At 46.0% G+C, this 19,866-nt stretch overlaps 1 protein-coding gene across 1 annotated transcript in view; it reads left to right on the top strand.

Annotated features, from left to right (window-relative positions):
* The first annotated feature begins 1,014 nt into the window (after positions 1-1,014).
* Positions 1,015-19,866, top strand: part of Slc2a11 (solute carrier family 2 member 11) — a 33,128-nt gene continuing 14,276 nt past the window's right edge. Inside the window, 7 exon segments of the mRNA XM_020151700.2 lie at positions 1,015-1,614; positions 4,496-4,594; positions 8,813-8,973; positions 15,478-15,602; positions 17,633-17,671; positions 17,674-17,761; positions 18,312-18,460. Coding sequence (XP_020007289.2) covers positions 1,573-1,614; positions 4,496-4,594; positions 8,813-8,973; positions 15,478-15,602; positions 17,633-17,671; positions 17,674-17,761; positions 18,312-18,460 — 703 coding nt within the window. The 5' untranslated portion in view covers positions 1,015-1,572.

Raw genomic sequence — 19,866 nt, 5'->3', positions numbered from 1 at the left:
CTGGGATTACAGGTGTAAACCACGAAGTTTCTATTTTTTTTCTTTTTCTGGTGGTACTAGGGTTTGAACTCAGGGCTTCCTGCTTGCTAGGCAGGCAGTTGACTACTTGAGCCACTGCACCAGCCCTGGTGTGTGTGTGTGTGTGTTATTTTTTTAAATAGGAGCTCATGAACTTTTTGCCCAGGCTGGATTTGAACTGTGATCCTCCTGATCTCTGCCTCCTGAGTAGTTAGGATTACAGGCATGAGCCACCAGCGCCTGGGCCATATATTTTTTAAGGCAGGAAAAACAATGTTTTGAGAAAAATAATCTATTTAAATTAAATTAAAAATAAGCAGTTTAAACCAAAAATGTATTAACAGCAATAATAACAATCCTATAAGCAAGTTGTGTCTGTCCCAAGAATTTGATGGTTTCCTGTTGGAAAGTCTACTGGTGTGTGGGCGGGGGTTTTACTCAAGTGGTGCTTGCCTAACAAGCCTAAGACCCTGAGTTCAAACCGCAAAAAAAAAAAAAAAAAAAAGCCTACTCATGTAATTGATCTCATAAACAAATCAAACACCCACATGTCATCTCAAGAGATGCAGCAAAAGCATGCAATAAAATACCCATTATAAGTGCTCATACTTTGTTGTGGTGGTGGTTTTCTTTAAAATGAGTGTTGTTTGGGGGCGGGGTGGGGGGTGCTGTGACTGTGGCTCAATGGTAGAACACTTGCCTAGCATTTAAAGCCCGGATCTGATTCCCAGGACCAAAAGAAGTAACATGCTGTTCATGGAAAATAAAGTTCAATAAAGACTGCAGTGCCTTATTCAGGTGTCTGCCCTATTCATCTTTGTTCAGATGACTTCACAAGTCAGTTTCAGCTCTGTTTCTGACCACAAATAGCATCTCTGGCAAGTCTGCTCTGGACTAGCCTTGGTCCAATCCCTGGATTTCATGCAGGCCCTGTCAAGTCTTCATCCCGCCCAGTGGACTGTGCGTGGCTCTTGTACTTCCAAGAGCGCCCCCGACGTGGATAGGCCAGGCTGGCTTCTCACGCCATAGGTCCTCCGGCAGCACTCCGAGACCGGTTCTCCTCTGCGCGGGCCAAGTCCCCGGCTGCGCCCGGGGCAGACAGATGAGCGCACTCCCGAGGCTGGTGGGTTTGCCTTTTGGTCTCTCCTAAATTTGCCTCGCCTCTGGGGAAAGGATGGCGGGAAGTAAAGATTCCATGCAGAATCAAAGGCTCGGCCCTCCAGAGTGCTAGGGGCCGGCTCTTCCGACGTCCTGCTAAGGGACAGAGGCCCCAGGTGGGGGTAAAAAGTGGCCAATAAGAGGTGTTCTCAAAGGGCGGCGGTGGAGGTCAGAGGTGGAGCGAGGCAGGGACCGCAGAGACGCAGTCTAGTGAAGGCAGCCTAGGAGGAGGAGGGATTCCAGGTTAGGACCCCGGAGCGCGGCGTGCTGAACCTGCAGGGGATCAGCCTGGATGACTCACACCAGAACCTCCTCCCGGTCTGCAGAGATAGGCTGTGGGATGGGTGGAGTGAGGAGTGAGTAGCTTTTCAGCCTCGGCGCTGCGGAAACTGCGGAATGGAGGATAAACCTGAGCCTTCCTTACAGCCTCGGAGCCAGGTGACCCACCCCAGTCATTCCCGGTTCCTCTTACTGTGCTGTGCACTTGCGCATGCGCCTCAGGCCGCCGCCGCCTGTAAGGTAGCCTCTGTGCACCACTGCGCCTGCGCATGAGTCTAGCGGCCCCGGCCAAGGGTAAGCGTAGCCTGAGCCCTCTGCTGTGCCGACCGCCCTCCTGCCCACTGCGCTTGCGCATCCGCCTGAGCCTCCGCGCGCTTGCACCGCTCAAATGCCCATGCGCGTGCGCTGTCTCCCAAACTTCAGCACCGCCCACCTCTCAACGTGCATGTTCTCCACCGACCTACGCCTGAGGAGGCAAATGTCCGCTGTCGCATAGCACAGCCTCGCTGGCTTCCCCACCCTGGGATGCTGAACTCTTTCCTTGCGAGTTTGAAAGCTCTGAATTCCAAAACTTACCCAAAACGCCCAGGCGTTTCAAAATGAGGGAGTGCGGGCCCCGGCGAACGACACGGGTGCAGTCACAATTGAAGGCTTAACGAAGGTGTCCAGTACACAACCTTGTGCGTTGTATGTACAGTGGAGTCAGGTGCGAAGCTCAGAAGACCATAAGGATGCCCTGTGGGCGGGTGCAAGGTTGCCGGACCCGAGGCATCCCAGGTGGGTCTTGGAGCAGACCGGACATGCTCCGGAGGCAGTACCCTTTTGAGCACTGCAGTCCTGGCCGCTCGCCCTCTCTTTTCCTTCTCCATACTCCTCAGGTGCTGGTCCTTCAGACAGATGCATGGCACATTCCCTCACCTTCTTCAGTCTTTGTGCAAATGTCAGGCCATTTTTCGTGACCACACTATTTAAAATAGTACCATCCTGTCCAAACACTTACCCCTTTTCCTAATTTATGTCTCCTTCTTAATACATATTTTGCAATTGCCTTCCTCCCCTAGCTGGAAGGAAAACGCCCTGGGGTCACAGATTTTATCTCTTTGTTCACTGTAATATCCCTAGCACCTGGAACAATAGGTTTATTGCCCCTAGTAGAGGGAGGAGTAAATATTTGTTCATTGAATCAGTAATCACTATCATAAGTAATGTTTGAATGGTTAACTTTTTTTTTTTTTAAGACAGTGTCTTAAGAGGCTGGCCTCAAATTCATGATCCTCCAGCCACAGCCTCCCAGTGCTGGGATTACAGGTTTGCACCACCACACCTGGCTTGAATATTTATCTTGATCAAGCATGGTTATAGACAATCAACATGCTTAATCTCATTGAATTAAATAATTTTCTGCAGCCTTGGAGACCTGTCAGCATTGCCTACCATGTGTGCTCAGTTGTCATCAAGTTTGTGTCTCTTGCTGCTTCCTACAGTTCTGTCTTAAGGAAACTCTCCCTTCACGAAGCTCCCTTAGAAATGCAACATGGCCCAGGTGGGATCATTTTCCTTCCACCTAGTTTCCTCCTTATGAGTTCCGGCTTAGGAGAAATTTGCTTAAGCCATGTAAGAATTATGTGCAGCAAAGGTCCCTGACACGGACCCGTCTTCAGATCTGCAGCAAGGTCTTCAGCAAGATCCTGCTCTCCAGAGCTTCTTCCTGGGCTTCCCCACCCCCAGAAAAGTATCTCACTGAACCGTGAGTGTACTTTTGCCTCCTGGCTATATCATCTCCCCAGCACCCTTCTTGGCTGGAATAAACATTATAGACAAGGTCTGGAAATACTTTAGAAAACCTTTAGCGAAACAACCTGTCATAAAACTTGCATTTAAGCATTCAAAAAGTAATTATTTCAAGACTTTAAATCAGCAGGACAATTTGCCAGGGACAAGAAATACAGTATGATATTTTGGGGGGAAAGGTCAATGATTTGGTTTTCTAAGGTCAACTACTTTATGAATGCGAAGGAAATTATCTGAGGGAAGCAGTTCATCGTTGTGCCTTTAGGGGAGTAGAGAACTTTGTATACTAAAATTTTCAAAAATTTTAATGAGCGGGCTGGGGGCATGGCTCAAGGTGGTAGAGCACCTGCCTACCAAATGAGGCCCTAAGTTTAAACCCAGTAAGGCAAACAAAATCTTGATGAGGGCTAGTGTTGTAGCTCAATAATAAGAGTGCTTGCCTAGCATCTGGGAGGCTCTGGGTTTAATCCCCATCATACACACACAAAAAAAATCTTAATAAATATCATGTATGTGTGTGTGCTGGACATAGAACTCAAGGGTCTCACAAATGCTAGGCGAGAGCTCCACCACTGAGCTCCACCCTCTACCACAAGCATATCATTTTGTAATTTAAAATCAGGAAAAATAGACTGCAACTCCCTAAAAAAAAGTAAGATAGGACATCAGGGCCCTTAGTTCTTCTGGTTGAGTGCCTTGGGAAATTTTCCTCCCATCTCTAAGGGGGTTGCACTAACATGGAAAGCTGTGCTTTGTTATAGCAAGTATTCCTGGCACATGTATACCCAGCCCAAAGCCAGATATCATCTCCAAGAACAGGCTGGTGGGCGGTAAGAGGAGGCCAACCACTCTCTGGGGGAGCCTGTTACCCTGGGGGAAGTCACTGGGGCTCAGAGGCTCCTGCCAGAGGCAGAGCTTCACTTCAGTGGGTCCCCAGCTCAGGACTGTTTTCCTGAACCACAGCAGGCATGCCCAGGGGAAGTCCAGGAAACAGGGCCAGGAGCTGTTTTCCATCCCAGGAAAATGCCAAGAGGGTGCAGGTGGGGTGAGAGTGGAGCAGAAAGCTTGGGTTTCCCTACTGTCTGCCAGCCTTGTGACCTAGGTAACTCCTCTCTGTGTGCCTCCCAGTACAAAGTGGAGACATTGTTACCTAGTACAATAAATTGTAATGCTGTGATTGGTAGGTCTGCCCCAGGGAGGGATGTGGAGATTGTTACTAGTCATTCTGTGTCCTGCCCTGTCTCCTCAGATCCAGGCCAGAGTCCTGCTCCTGACCATCTGTGCAGCTGGCATTGGTGGAACTTTTCCATTTGGCTACAGTCTTTCCATCATCAATGCCCCAACCTTGGTATGTACCTTCTGTACCCATTATCACTATGTGAGTGGGTATGGGGTGGAGGCCAACAGCTGCCCACCTCTAGGCTTCAGCTCAACATCCACTTAGTAGCAAAGTGCTACTCACATTCCCCTTTCCATTGGGATACCTTACTGGTCCCTTGAGGTTTAAACAGAGCTCTGCATCCTCCTGCAAACCTGTGCCCTCCTGAGTCCCTGATCTTAGCAGATGACTCTACATTCTATCTAGTAATGAGGGGAGATTACCCTTGACCCTTTCCTTCCTCTCTTGGATACCAAGACCTTCCTAACTACCTCTAGAATCTAGCCATTTCCCCCATGTCCCCAATTCTGACCCAATTCTGAGTCCTCATTAGATTCCCTCTTTCCCTGTCTTCCCCTCCCTCCCTTTCTCTTCTTTTTTCCTTTTTTTTTTTTGGCAGTACCAGGGCTTGAACTCAGGGCCTTGTGCTTGCTAGGCAGCTGTTTTCTCACCCGAGCCACTCCTCCAGCCCTCCCTTTCTCTTCTTGATCCCCTCACATTCTCCAAGTCACTTCCCTGCCCAGAAACATTCTATGTTTCTTCCCAGTGCCTAAAGGAATGACAGACTCATCCAGCTCAAGTCTAAGGCTTCCTGGGATCAGAACCTCTCCCTCTGCCTTCTGCCTTCATCTCCTCAACCCAGATAACCAAGTTAGATGTCATCCCCCAAATATCCTTTTTCTAAGCCTCCTTCTACTGGGAAGTCCTTTATGCCCACCTGCAGAAGCCTACCCCAAACATTTCCACCATCCCAAAGCCTTCCTTCCCTCCCTGGCCCTCAGTGTTATCACTTCCCAGGCTGTCATCACTCCAGCTTGTGTTGGCCATTTTGTGCCCATCTCATTTCTCTTGCCTTGTGTCTGAATCATCTTGAGTTCCCAGCACCTGACACTGCCCTGACCCATGTCAGTTGAATCTTTCAGTCCCCATGATAGAAGCTCACCTCTAACTTGTTTAAGAAGGTCAAATGTGCTGGGCGCCAGTGACTCACACCTGCAATCCTAGCTACTCAAGAGGTACAGATCAGAAGGATCACAGCTCAAAGCCAACCCAGGCAAATAGTTCGAGAGACCCTATCTGGGAAAAAAACCCATCACAAAAAAGGGCTGGTGGAGTGGCTCAAGATGTATGTAGGCCCTGAGTTCAAACCTCAGTACCAAAAAAACCCCAAAATTTCCAGAATAGGCCTGTGGCTCTTTCCCCTGCCTGGCTTTGTTCTTCACTCAGTGGGCAAGTGGGCAGCTATCACCAAATTGACTCTGAGCTGCCAAGGCAGGAGAGAGTTGACCCAACACCAAACCTACTACCCTCCCTCATGTCTTGTCAGGAGGATTAAGAGCAGTATTTCATCCTTAATCAAGAGAACGCTATTAAGGACTTCCCCATTCACAGTCTTTCCAAAACATGTGGCTTCCATGCACAGCCCTGAGGTAGCAGCTGTGGAGGGTGAGGCTCTGTGGAATCTGAATTACCTGGGTGCAGCCCTGACCTATGCCTGAGGCCATGGGCAAGTCATTTCAGCTCCCCTGTGCCTCACAAAGTAATGTATGCATAATCGGGCACAGTCATCCCTCAGTATCCAACAGGGATTGATTTCAGGATCCTGGGTTGATTCCAAAATTGCCTGGATACTCAAATCTCTTTTATAAAATGATATTGTATTTGCATAGAACTTACACAATCCTCGTTTAGATTTTAAATCGTCTCTGATGACAATAATACCTTATCCAATGTAAATGCTACGTTAATAGTTGTTCTACTGTATTGCTTAGGGAATAATAATGAAAAGTCTATTCATGTTCACTTCAGATATAGTTTTTTTCCTGAGTGTTTTCCCCATCTGCAGTTGGTTGAATCCACGCATGGGGAACCTGTGGATACAGAAACATGGCTCACTGAAGATAAGTCCAGGAGTTTTGTTGTTGTTGTTTTGTTTTGGCATTGGTACTGGGGATTGAACTCAGGGCTTGGCACTTGTAGACAAGTGCTTTTACCAGTTGAGCCATACCCCAGTTCCAAGTCCAAGAGGTATAAATATCACAAAAGATAATTCATAGAGGATTGACTGGGGCGTAGAGAATGCATACAAGCAAGGGTAGACTGCTGTAACCATATAAAAATACTAATTATGCTCTAAGGAAACAAGAAAATAGTTTATTCTGAACCAAATATGAGTGCCCATGGTCCAGGAACACGGATTCAAGATGCCCTGAATGACATGTTCCACCATGGAAAAGGTCTTAATAGTCCCAGAAGAGAAAGTCATGAGTGCATGAGGTAGGTGGGTTATAACAAAACGAGGATTTAGAAAACAGGATTTAGGATTTAGATATTGTCTTTATCATATTCTTAGCTTTAGGGTTGGTGGGGGCTAGAGGTGTGTCCAGCTTAGTGATGCATCCCAAGAGTTTTATGGACGTCAAGAGAATATTAGCCCCCCTCTACCCTGTACATCTATTATATGATAAATTTATAAAAGTGAGTGTTAGGTCAGATATAGAGGTTGATAGTAAATGACTATTAAAAGGAAGCCGGGCACCTGTGGCTCATACCTGTAATTCTAGCTGCTTAAGAGGCAGAGATCAGGAGGCTTGTGGTTTGAAGCCAGATTGGGCAAATAGTTCATGAGACCCTATCTCAACAATACTCAGTACAAAGAAAGGTTAGTAAAGTAGCTCAAGTGGTAGAGCACCTGCCTAGCAAGCATGAGGTCCTGAGTTCAAGCTCCAGTACTGCCAAAAAAAAAAAAAAAAGCAAAAAGCTAAGGAATAACCCAAGGTAATTTTGGCTCTTGATCTCCAACATTCTATTTCTCCACAATCAGGATGTTTTAGTCAGCCAACACCAAGCTATCTGCAGGATTGGTACAAGCTATCTGCAGGATCAGTTCATAGTTGTAATGCAGATTGAGAAGCACTGTAGTCTTATCATTCCCACACCCAAGAGACAAGTGGAAGGAGCAATTGCTTTTTGACCTTTCAGCTAAGATCAAGTGTAGAAGCCATATAACAGAGCACAGTAATGGTCAAGGATTATAGCCAGCCTGAAGTGACCTCACAGCGAGGAGACCAGAGGGAGCCCCTACCTCCTTCTCTTGCCACCTCTGAGATTATGCTGGTGTTCACCATTGCTCATATCCGACAGAAAACCAATCCACAAGGGAGCCCAGTGTTGTAGACTGTTCAGGAGGCTTCCTGGGGCAGCAGCAGGATGGAAAGGGACTTTAGTTGGCTTGGAAGATATAGTATAACCAGAACTACATTTGGCCTTTGCCCCTGGTTCCTGGCACCAAGCTCCTGAAATCCTTGGAATTTCCCTAGTATGGAAAGGAGCATCTTTTGTTATTTGGAATGAGCTCCTTTTGATCATACCTTAGTTTATGCTAGTGTTGTGGCTTATGGTGGGGCCCCCAGATAACCTCAGAAAGGCCAAGTGATTAGAGGAGGAGAACTTTCATCCCCACCCCCTGACTTTGGTAAGGGGAGAGAACTGAAGATTAAGCTCTGTAAAAATACTTGAACAGCAAGATTTGATGTGCTGTCAAGTTTGAAACACCGAGATGCTAGGAAGGTGGTGTGCCCAAAGAGGGCATAGAAGCTTCTACCACCACCCCTTCCCTAGAGCCTTACCCTGTGTATCTCTTCCATGTCACTGTTCCTGAGTTGTATCCTTTATAATAAACCAGTAAACATAAGGAGAGTGCCTGAGTTTTGAGAGCTGTTCTAGCAAATTTTTGAACCTGAGGAGAGGGTTGTAAACTCCCAATTTATAGAACACTTTGACTTGTGGAATTTGATGCTAACTCCAGGTAGAAATGGATTAAATTGTAGTACACCTAACTGGTATCGAGAGGTGGAGCATTGCTTAGTGTAGAAAACCTCAACATATTTGTGGTCAGAAGCATCGTGTGTGTGTGTGTAGAGGTACAGTGTAATCCCAAAGTGGGCAAATGGCGAAGGACCAGCTCTAGGCTACAAGAGATACTGAAAGTCAAAGAAACCAGCACATTGGAGGTGCTCAGGTGTTAGTTCTTGCCCCATGGGGCGCAGTATTGCTCAGGCAATTTGGTGTTTGCTCTCCCTAGGCACAGAGACCTCTGGGTATGTGTGGGTGGGGAGAGGCCTGTCTTGTCCAGCACCATTTCCTTACCCCCATCCCCAGGAATCTAACTGGCTTCTCTGTCCACAGCATATTCATGAATTCATCAATGAAACATGGTGGGCACGTACTGGTAGGCCTCTGCCCAACCACCTCATTTTGCTTGTGTGGTCCTTCATTGTGTCACTCTACTCTCTGGGGGGCCTCTTTGGAGCACTGCTCACCGGACCCATGGCCATCACACTGGGAAGGTAAGTGCTTCTGTTACAGGAACTGGTGACACTCCAGGAAGGAGATCTCCAAAAGGGAGGAGGCCTCTGCCTAGTCCTTGGGTACCAAGTAAAGAATTTTAGGACGCATCAAGATAGAGATCAAGAAAGTTTATTAGTAAAACAAAGCTGAGGAAAGATAGAAACAGTACACAGCCCAGACATGGGTGCAGGCACATCTGATAACAAGTGCAAAAAGTGCTCTAACATCAGGGTTATTTATGGTGAAAAAGTAAGTTGGGGGTTTGGCAGGAATTTACCTTAGGAAAAGGGCTTGCCTTTGTTCTGACACCTGGTTTATTTAATCATTCTTGCTGTTACTTTGTTTTATCAATTGGGCCCAGAGACTTCAAAGGAAGTTCCTTTTAAGATAGGTGTCATCTTTGTAAGTACTTCTTGTACCCAGAGGAGTCATTTTCCCGGGTGTTCTTCCCAGGATAAATGTCTTGCTTTAAGATATCCTGGCTTAGTTTCCAGTGCACACTATTTTTTGGGCAAGTGGGCAAGGTCAGGGGAAGGAGATCTGCTCTTTTTCCCTTTTGTTTTTTTCTTTTTTACTAAATGTTGCAATTTACTGAGAGGGCATAAGGCTTAAAGCAAAGAAAACAGTGCCTGCGTGCTTTTATTCAAGACATTTATTAATACCGTGTTTATCACTGAATTCCTGGCTGCTGTTTCCCAAGCCTCATTTTCCCTGATCTAGCCTGCCTCACTTCCTGGGTACCCCCAGCATGCCCTTTAATGGGGGGGGGGAGTGTTAGAGAGGGAAGATGTCCAGCGGACTCCAGACTCAGATCAGCACCTCAGGCAGCCTCTTGCTCTGCCTGTGGGTTAACCTGGCTAGTCACATTTTCAAGGAGATTTAGTAGAGTTCTGTCTGTTCAAGGAGGGGATACTCCTGGTTGCTCAGTCCATGTCCTCTGTGTTATTTGACCTTAAGCAAGTGTTTTCTCCCTTGGCCTCACTTTCCTTCTATGTATCTCATACAATTCTTTGGTTGCAAAACAGAAGAAACTGGTGCTCGAACAATAAAAATTATAATGACTGGAAGTATATTGAGGTGACTCCTAGAATGGAAGAAGTGCTTAAAGCCAGGTCTTGAGAAGGACGTGAACCAGGGTAGGGCCAAGGTTTCAATAGGCAGAGCCTTGGACTCTTATTTCTAGGGAAGATGACTTCAGCATACTCACCTTTAGCCACATTCTGTCTCCAACATCTTCCTTCAAGGTCCAGAATCCAGGAGGATAGGCTGTTATTGATACATTTTGAGTCACAAGATTAAATCTGTGGAGGACTGGGAGAGAAGCAGTTCCAGTAGAAAAAACAAATGGCTACCACACTCTACCCTTTGCTAGTTACTAGAACATGTGTTCATGTTCTATTCATGGAGCGAATACAATCTCCACCTCCTGAGTAGCTGGTATTACAGGCATGAGCCACCAGACCTGGCACTATTTAATATTTTTGTACCATCATTGACCTTTGAAACTGTGGTTAAGGGTATCAATAAGATAGGAAGAGGAAAGAAAGAAGAGTAAAATTATGAAAAGGGACAGGGTGGTAGAATTTCTTTTAAAGCATATGATGCAGAAAGCCTGCATCATATGCTTATTTTTGCTTGCTTGTTATGTGACCTTTATCCTCCAGTTTTCTTCTCTCTCTCTCTCCCTCTCTTTGTCTTCCTCTCTGTCTTTGTCTTTCTCTCTCTCTCTCTTTCACAAAAAGAAAAGGCTGTCCTCAATCTCTTGATCCTCCTGCCTCAGTCTCACAAGTGCTTGGATTACAGATGTGCACTGCCTCAGTCTCCTAAGTGCTGGGATTACACATGTGCACCACCACATCCAACTGGTTGAATTTCTTTGCCCATTATGGTGACCCAAATACGCATTCTTGAATGGGCTTGGTGGTCCTGATTGTGTACGATCTTCAGGGGTTGTTATATTTTAAGGTCATCTGCTTCTGGATGATGGGTTCATGGCACAATAATGAGATCCATTGATACCAGCCCTTCTCCCTTCATAGACATAACTTCCTTGATTGGATCAAAAAATGCTTAGGTATCATGTCTTTCTATTTAACAGATATCTGTTAGGGCATCTTCAACTGCAAGAAATAGAAAACCACAACCCAATCAGCTAAAATAATAGGAGATCTTTTATCTCCCACAACAAGAAGTCTATAGATGGCTGACTTCAGGGCTGTTCAGTGCTCCAGCTCTGGTGCTCTGAAATTTCCATAGCTACAGTCTTTATTCTGTGCCAGCTTTTGTTGTGGTTTGGATATGAAATGTCCTTCCCAAAGACTGAGGTGTTGAAGGTTTGGTCCCCAACTGGTGACACTATTGACAGGTGATTAGACCATGAGGATGCTAACCTCATTAATATAGTAATCCATTGATGAGTTCACCGCTGAGTGGACTATTAGGAGGTGAGGTCTTGTTACAGGAAATAGGTCACTAGAGGTGTGCCTTTGAAAAGTATATCTTGTCCCTGACCCTTTCAGCTCTCTCTCTGTTCTTGGCCACTCTGAGTAACTTTCCTCTGCCATAGCCTTCTGCCATAATGTTCTGCCTCACTTTGGGCCCAAAAGCAATGGAGCCAGCCAACCATGGACTGAAACCTCTGAAACTGTGAGCCAAAATAAGAATTTCTCCCTTTAAGATGTTTTTCTCAGGTATTTTGTCATAGCAATAAAAACTATCGAACAGCTTTAGTCTCAGGTTTATAGTTGAAAAGCTATCAGCAGTGCCCCACTCAGATGCAACAATAGAAGGGGAATTTATTTCTTCCTGGGTGATACTTAGAAGAAAAAGAAACTTTCAAAAAAAGTACCATGTTTTGTTGTCCAGCGTCAGGTTATTAGCCATCTTGCTGCTACAACAAAAATACCCGAGACTGTGTAATTTATAAAGAGCATAATTTTTTTTTAAGTCTAAAGACTGAGAAGTCCAGGATCAAGAGGCACTAACAGATTCAGTGTCTGGTGAGAGCAGTTTTTTGCTCCCATGATGGCCCCCGGTGTCTGTATCCTCATATGGCAGAAAGATTGAGCAGCAAAAGGCAAAAAAGAGTTAGGAGTATAGCTCAGAGGTAGAGCACATGAGTACCATGCAAATGCCCTAGATTTAATCCCCCAACACCCACACCCACACAGCATAAAGGGCCAATCTAGTTCCCTGTAGCCTTTTAAAATCATTAATCCCATTAATCAATGAAGGCAGAGCCCTCATTGCCTACTCACTTTCTGAAGGCCCCACGTTTTAATACTGGTACACTGGCAATTAAGTTTCAACATCAATTTGTAGGGGACACAAACATTCAAACTATAGCACTCACTTAGAGACTGTTTCATGCTATTGGCTTCACAACTGAACCATGTGGCGATAGGGGCACTGTCCAAACAAAAGTAGGGCTCTTCCTACAAAGAAGAAGGCAGTAATAGCTGTTACCTGAGCATCTAGTGACACCTGGTATGATATCCCTAGATAACAGTACTGGTATAAGCTTGAAGGGATAGAAAATTCAAATTTGGCACATATGCCTAGTTGAACTCCATTCAACTCCTGTCCCATGCCCAGTGGCAGGGACCTAGCGCAGTACTTCCACTCAGAAGCTGACTGAAGCCTTGAGATGTGCGGCTTTATTGTGTGCTCAGGGTTGGTATTTGCTATGGTCTGGATAAGTGTCCTCCAAAGGTCTCTGTGTTGGTTACCAAGCTGTGGTGCTGCTGGGAAGTAATGGGACCTTTCATAGGTAGGGCCTTACTAGAAGGAAGTTAAGACCTTTGGGGGCATGCCCTTAAAGGAGATATTGGGACTCCAGCCCCTTCCTGTCTCTTTCTCTGTATCTTTGCTGCCATGAGGTGAACAGGCCTCATTCACTACACACTCCCACCATGATGGGAGCCCAAAGTAACAAGGCCAAGTGACCTGAATCTGTGAGCCAAATAAAACTTTTCTCCTTTAAAGTTGACTATTTTAGGCATTTTCATCACAGTAATGGAAAGCTGACTAACAGTTGGGTGGGGTGGCAGGGTGGTAGAAAGCCCTATCCTTGAGCCCATGTGATTCTCCATCCTTGCCACTCTGGTTTCTTTGTTTATGAACCAACCGAGCTTTTTCTCATTGAGAGGATAGTAATTCACTAAAGTAGACTGACTTTATTCCAAAACTCGAGGTCAGGTATTGGGATTCTCCTTTTAGGGTATTCAGTTACAGACACTTGGAGCACCATAGGATGTCTGTATTAGTTACTTTTCTCATCACTGTGACAAAATACCTGACACGAACAACTTAAGGCAGTAAGGATCTTATTTGGGCTCATGGTTTCAGAGGTTCCATCCATTATGGCAAGGAGGGTGTAGTAGAACAGAGCAGTTCACACCATGGTGGACAGGGGGTTGGATGGGACAAGGTACAGCCCCCAAGGGCATATCTCCAGTGACCTACTTTCTCCAGGTAGGCCTCAGCCTCCAGAATCTCCCAAAATAGAGCCTCTAGCTGGGTACCAAGTGTTGAACATATGAGCCTGTGCGGTACATTTCATACCCCAACCATAACAATCTCCTAGGTCTAAAGAGTCGAGTGGAGGGGCAGCTACTTTTGGGACCCTGGCCCCAACTCTAGGGACTCTACTCTTCCATTTTGCACTTCTTCATCTCAATAAATGCTCCCACTTTACTTACAGTGTCAAGTAAAGTGACAGAGCTCTTTTTTTAGTGGTACTGGGGCTTGAATTCAGGGCCTCGAGGACACTTGGTAGGCAGGCACTCTACCACTTGAGCCATTCTGCCAGCCCTTATAGAGCTTGCTGAACTTGGTTTAGACCCACTAGTGAATATTCCTCCTGCTTACCTCCACTCAGAGTTGCCAGGTTTTCAAGTCACCTAATGTGTCAAGTCACAATATCTAATATGATATGTGCTTATATTAGTCAACTTTTCTGTTGCTATAAGAAGGTACCTGAGGCTGGGGACTTTTTAAGGAAAAGAGGTTCATTTAGTGTGGTTCTGAAGGTTTAAGGACATGACACTGGTGTTGGTTTTGCTCTGGTGAGGACCTCACGGCCGATGGCATCCCAGTGATGGGAGCACAGGCAAGAGGGGAAGACCATACGGAAAGATGGGAAGCCAGAGCGAGGGGAGGGGACAATAACGACCTCCCATTAGGCCTCACTTCTTATGGGTCCCACCACCTTCTTAACATTGCCACACAGGGGACCAAGCTCCCAACACATGGACTCTTAAGTGACAGACCATACTCAAATCGTAGAAGTGCTGCCTGCAAAATGGAAAGAGCTCTCTGAGATTTGCCCCTCCTTCTCGGGTGCAGCAGTTCATCAGGCACTTTGGAGGAAGTATGCCGGCATCTTAGTCCACGGGCCTCAGGAACGTCATTGACGTGGCAGATCCTCATTTTTAGTCTTCCTGCTCTATGTCATACCTGTACCTTATCAAGACATCTAGTGTCCTCGCTGCTGTTCTCCTCCAGGTCCTCTCAGTATGAACTCATCATAGTAGTGGACCACCAGGATGTCCCATGGAATCCATAGATCCCTGTGGAATAGATTGTGGCCGTCAGCTAGAGAGCTGCTGTATCCTTAAGGCAGATTGGATAAGGTGTATTACCATCCTTGCCAGGTGACAAGGATGTCTTTGTATTGAAATGGAGCAAAATGCATTGGCAAGAGCAAAGTACTGTATTGTTAATAATTATTATTAATGGAATTTATTGTTTCCAGTGAGAAAACCATATATTATTACAATTGCAATTACTAGTTACCACTAGTTTGTAATCTTTTGTCATTTTCCATACTGTAGTCTCAGGAGACCTAAGCTTTGGTTCATATCCTATTGCTGATGTGCTCTTATCTCTGGGCAGAACACTGTCCTTCTCTGGTCTTCAGTTTTCCCACCAATACAGTAAACGCTCCTGGGCAACCTGTTTAATAGCACTTCTGAGCTCCACATCAGGAGCCCAAAAGTGGGGTTTCATCATGTTGGAGCAGATGACATTTCTCATGTTCCCTTCCTTGCTTTGGAGTCTTGATCCCCCTGAAGTGACTTTATATATGATGAGAGAACTGTACTTGGCTTCCCACGCATCCCTTCCCTGTTCTTCCTCATGAGGGTTTTATTTAGTCTGAGAAATTACATATTCATTCATCCACTTTAAAAAGGAGTTCAGGAAGAGCAATGCTTCATCTAAAGAGGAAAAGCAAAACAAAAAAAAATTGTCATTTTAAGCTGCTGTGAGGCAGAAAGGAGAATAATTTGGGGGCATATTAGGAGAGGACAGTGGGAGTATGCACCCCAAGACATACAACAAGTGAACTTAGGGTTTTCAATTCACTTGGTTTGTTTTCCTTGAAACAATTCATGCACACACATGTTTCTGAGTCTGATCGGGACTTGTTGGAGTTGCAAAGAGGACATGGTCTCTCTGGACTGCAGCAGAGCCTCTCTTGCCCGTGTTCCATTTCTCCCAAGGAAGAAGTCCCTCCTGGTGAATAACATCTTTGTGGTGGCTGCGGCGATCCTGTTTGGCTTTAGTCGCAAAGCAGGCTCCTTTGAGATGATCATGCTAGGAAGACTGCTCATAGGAGTCAATGCAGGTACCTCCTCATGCCTCTCTGTTCCTATTCATTCCTCAGTTCCTTTTCTTTCCTTCCTGTATTCCTTTTATTCATTGACTAATTATTCATTTATGCCCACCTGTTTTACAAAATGATTAAATATGGCGTATTTTAAAAGATTGAAATAACTAGACATTGGCAGTAAATATAAATGAAAAAAAGTTGTACAGCAATGGGGGGAAATCCCCCAAACTTATACTAAGTCCTGTGTTTGAGTAACACTCTAAGCATGAGCTTCCTGGCAGCCAAGTTATAAGGAATATAGGATGAATTCTTTGATCTTCCCTGCAGAGGCAGAAACTCCTCAGTTTCTGGGTATCTTCATGTGAGGGAGCAGAATTTTGAGTACATCCACCTGGGTATTTAGGGGCTCCAATCGACAAACATGTCTTGACTCCCCTATTGTTTATACAGTTAGGTGCTAATGTCTATTTTAATTATCCGTTCCTGTGACACAAATTACTCCCGTATTTAGTGACTTTAAAAAACTGACATTTATAATTCCACAGTTTCTGTTGATTAGGAACCTGGGAATGTCTTAACTGGGTAGCTCAGGCTTGAGGTCTCTCAGGAGGGTGTGATAAAGCTGCCCGGCAGGGCTGCCATCATCTAAAGCTTTGGCAGGGGCTGGAGGATCTCTTCCAAGATGGCTCCCTCACATGCTGCCTCGGCATCATGGTGCTGCTTGAGTGTCCCTATAACATGGCAGATGCTTCTCTAGAGTAAGTGGTCGGGAGGAAGGGAGAGAGAGAGAACAAGGAGAAAGTTCTAGTGCCTTTTTTGTCTCAATTCTAGAAGTTCCACACCACCAATTTTTCCACATTCTGTTAATTAGAAGTGAGTCACTCAAAACAACCAACTCTGCAGGGGAAAGGAATCAGGTCAGACATTGTGGTGCCCTGAGTACCCAAGCAAGAAGGAAGGAAGAGCAGGGGGACCCCTCAGACTCCTTGGCCAGTCACACAGTTGCCTTCCTCTCAATTCTCTTCCCAGCGTGTAAAGAGAGAGCCAGACATTGATGGGAGATGTTTCTCCATCCCAGGCCTGGGAGGGAGGTGGTGCTGCTGCACTGCCTGCACCATTCCCAGGCTTATCATGCCCCATACTGTGGTCTCCTGGCTTTTGCTGTTGTCACCATCTGGGGTGGGTGGTGAAAGTGCTGTCCAAGTTCTGTGTTTTCCCACTGGCTGTGTAGGTACCAGGTACATCCATGGGGAAGGCAGGGTGAGGTGAGAACCTACACTGTAGTTGTCAATGAAAGTGTTGACATGAGAGCCTGGACAACTGGTGGGCATCCAGGATGCAGTCCTTTCCTTTTCCCACCTCTGCCTCGCAGAGACTATATTATTCATCTTTTCATCACTGTAACTAAATACTCGAGGTAATAAACTCACAAAGAGAAAAGGGTTATTTTGGGGTCCTGGTTCTGGATGTTTCAGTACAAGATAAAGTGGTTCCTTTGCATTAGATTTCTGGCAAGGGCAACCTATCACAACAGACCACTCTCTCTTCATGATCCAGGAAGCAAAGAGAAGAGGAAGAGACTGGAGTCCCATTATCCCCTTTAAGGTCATACCCCCAGTGACTGAAGAATCTCCAAAAGGCCATACCTCCTAAAGGTCCATAGCACCACACAACAGCAATACCCTGGGGACCAAGCCTTAGCACATGGACCTTTGGGGGACATTAAACATTTAAACCACTGCAGAGACCTTAATACCTACAAACATCCCATGAAAATGTGGGGCTGTGGTGAGGGACCAGGGTGGAAGCTGATCTAGAAAAGACTTTCTTTTCTCCCAGAAATCGTGAGGAATTGAGTTGTGATACTATTGGCTCTACACCAGACATGGTGGAGCTCCTCAGAGTATGTGGGGTGAGAGAGCACCCCTCAGTGCAAGAATCCAGCAGATAAGTGGCTGGGTGGTGATGAGGGAGGCCCCTGAGTGACCAAGTGTTGTGAGGGTCCCTCCTGGTGACTGATGTGCCCCTGCTGTGCACGTGTCCAGGTGTAAGCATGAGCATCCAGCCCACGTATCTGGGGGAGAGTGCCCCAAGGAGCTCCGGGGAGCAGTGGCTGTCACCTCAGCCGTCTTCACAGCCCTGGGGATTGTGATGGGGCAGGTGGTTGGACTCAGGTAAGCACCTCTTTCCCCTGTGCATTGAGTGACTTCAAAGATGCCAACAAAAACCTTTCCTCATCCAACTTCCTCTCACATCCACCAGATAGATTAGGATATTGCTCCTTTGCACGAAGGCATTGAAGTTCTGAACACATCCATGTTCCCAATACACAAAAAGGGTATTGATCAATCACACACGTGGGAATCACTTTTTCCCATTCTCTCCAGGACACTTTGCAGAGAACGGGTCTTGATAGGGGAGAAGGTGAAGATTTGGGTTTTTAAAGGGGAGCATGTCCGGGCATCCCAGGACATAGAGGAGAGGACAGAACCTGGATCCCTGGGGAGGAGAGTTGCTAGGTTTGAGTTGGGGCAAGGACCCTGCTCTCTCTTGGTTCCTACCTTGGTGAAAGAGATCTTGATGTTTATACAGAGATGGACAGACAGAGGCAAAGGGCAATGCAACCCTCTGCAAGCAGATTAGCAGATAGACAGGGGGCCAAGGGGAAAGGTGGGCAGACTGTGGAAGGAAGTATTTGTCCTATCCTGTCTTCTCACTCCCCAGGGAGCTCCTGGGTGACCCACAGGCCTGGCCCCTGCTGCTGGCCAGCTGCCTAGTACCTGGGGTGCTCCAGCTCACATTCCTGCCCCTGGTTCCTGAGAGTCCTCGGTACCTCCTCATTGACTGTGGAGACACCAGTGCCTGCCTGACAGGTGAGTCCCTGCCATTGGGCCCCAGACCACGCTTAATCCAGGGATGCATCTCACTAGACCATATCAGTCCTCATTTCTTGGGGTTTATTTATTAGGGAAAAGTCATCCTTCTATTTGTGCTTCAACTTCATGATCAAGCCATAGCATCCCTTCAAAACTGTTTATCAAGGGGACATCTTAAATTGTAGGACAGTGGGATAGGTCACATCCAATCCCTTCCATCCAGGAAACCCAGGGTGGTGCAGAGAAAGAGCCACACGTATATGCAAGGTGAAGCACCTGTGTAAGCCTTACCTGACTATGTCAACTGGGTGATGATTATTTTATCAGTAAACTATAGCTATAATAAGGATACCCAAGAACAATTGAAAAATCTCTGTCTTAAAGTAATAATCATTTACGACATATTTTACTCATTTAGGGAGCCAGTTTCACACTGCTGATCTCAGCTGGGCCAGCTCATGGCATTGTGGATCATGGCCCTTCTAAGCTAGTCTGGGCTGTAGAGACCTGAGCTGTACACGTCTTTCCTCTCACTCATGGTACCAGTGGGCTAGTCTAGGAATGCTCTTAGTGTGGTGGTGTCAGAGGTACGAGAAAGCAAACCCAGCTGCATAAGCACTTTTTAAACCTTTAGCCCCCTTCACATCCTTTATTCCACTAGCCAAAGGGAATCACACTGTTAAATAAAAAGCCAATCTATACATCTCTTCAAAATTTTTTATCCAGGGGATGTCTTAAATCACTGGCATTCCCTCTCCCAAGGAAGAGGTACAGATTTAGAGAAGAGCAAAGACCAGGGCCCATGAATTCCTCTTCTCCATTTGTCATCATAGGTACAATTATGCATGGCTCTGCCCCATGTAACAGATGTTCAGTCCCATCCAAGGATTCCCCCAGATTCTCATCCAGTCATGTCATCAGCTTAAAGACCTGGCTTTTAAGATCACATTAAGTCTGTATATGCCTTTTCTTGATCCAGAGTCTTAAGGTCTAAAAAGACAAAGCGTCTTTTCTTGTACTTAGCATATAATGGTGAAAGTGAGACAAGGGAACCAGAATTAGTAGTCTGATTTTAAAAATGACAAGGTAAGGACAAGTCATTGATCCGTAACAGCAATTCTCAAGAGTCCCTGGGAGCATATTGCCAGGTCTCCCTTGCTTGGGAGTAGAGAATGTTCCTTGATCAGGCTCTGGCTCTGTCCTCTGGGAGGGGCTTCTAGGTTATGGTTTTCCAAGATTCTTGCACCTCCCCTCTGAGATATTATCCCTTTTCCACTACCTTTCTTGACACCTTCTGAAGAGAGCATTGGAAAATGCTTTTGGTGATTAAGCAAATTTCTCAACCTGCTTCCTTCCTATAGAAAGTTGGGGACACAGAAGTCATTATATTTCAAATTGTTTCA

This window comes from Castor canadensis, chromosome 18 (assembly GCF_047511655.1).
Source record: "Castor canadensis chromosome 18, mCasCan1.hap1v2, whole genome shotgun sequence".
Classification (NCBI taxonomy): Eukaryota; Metazoa; Chordata; class Mammalia; order Rodentia; family Castoridae; genus Castor; species Castor canadensis.
This window is presented reverse-complemented; position numbering and strand designations above follow the sequence as displayed.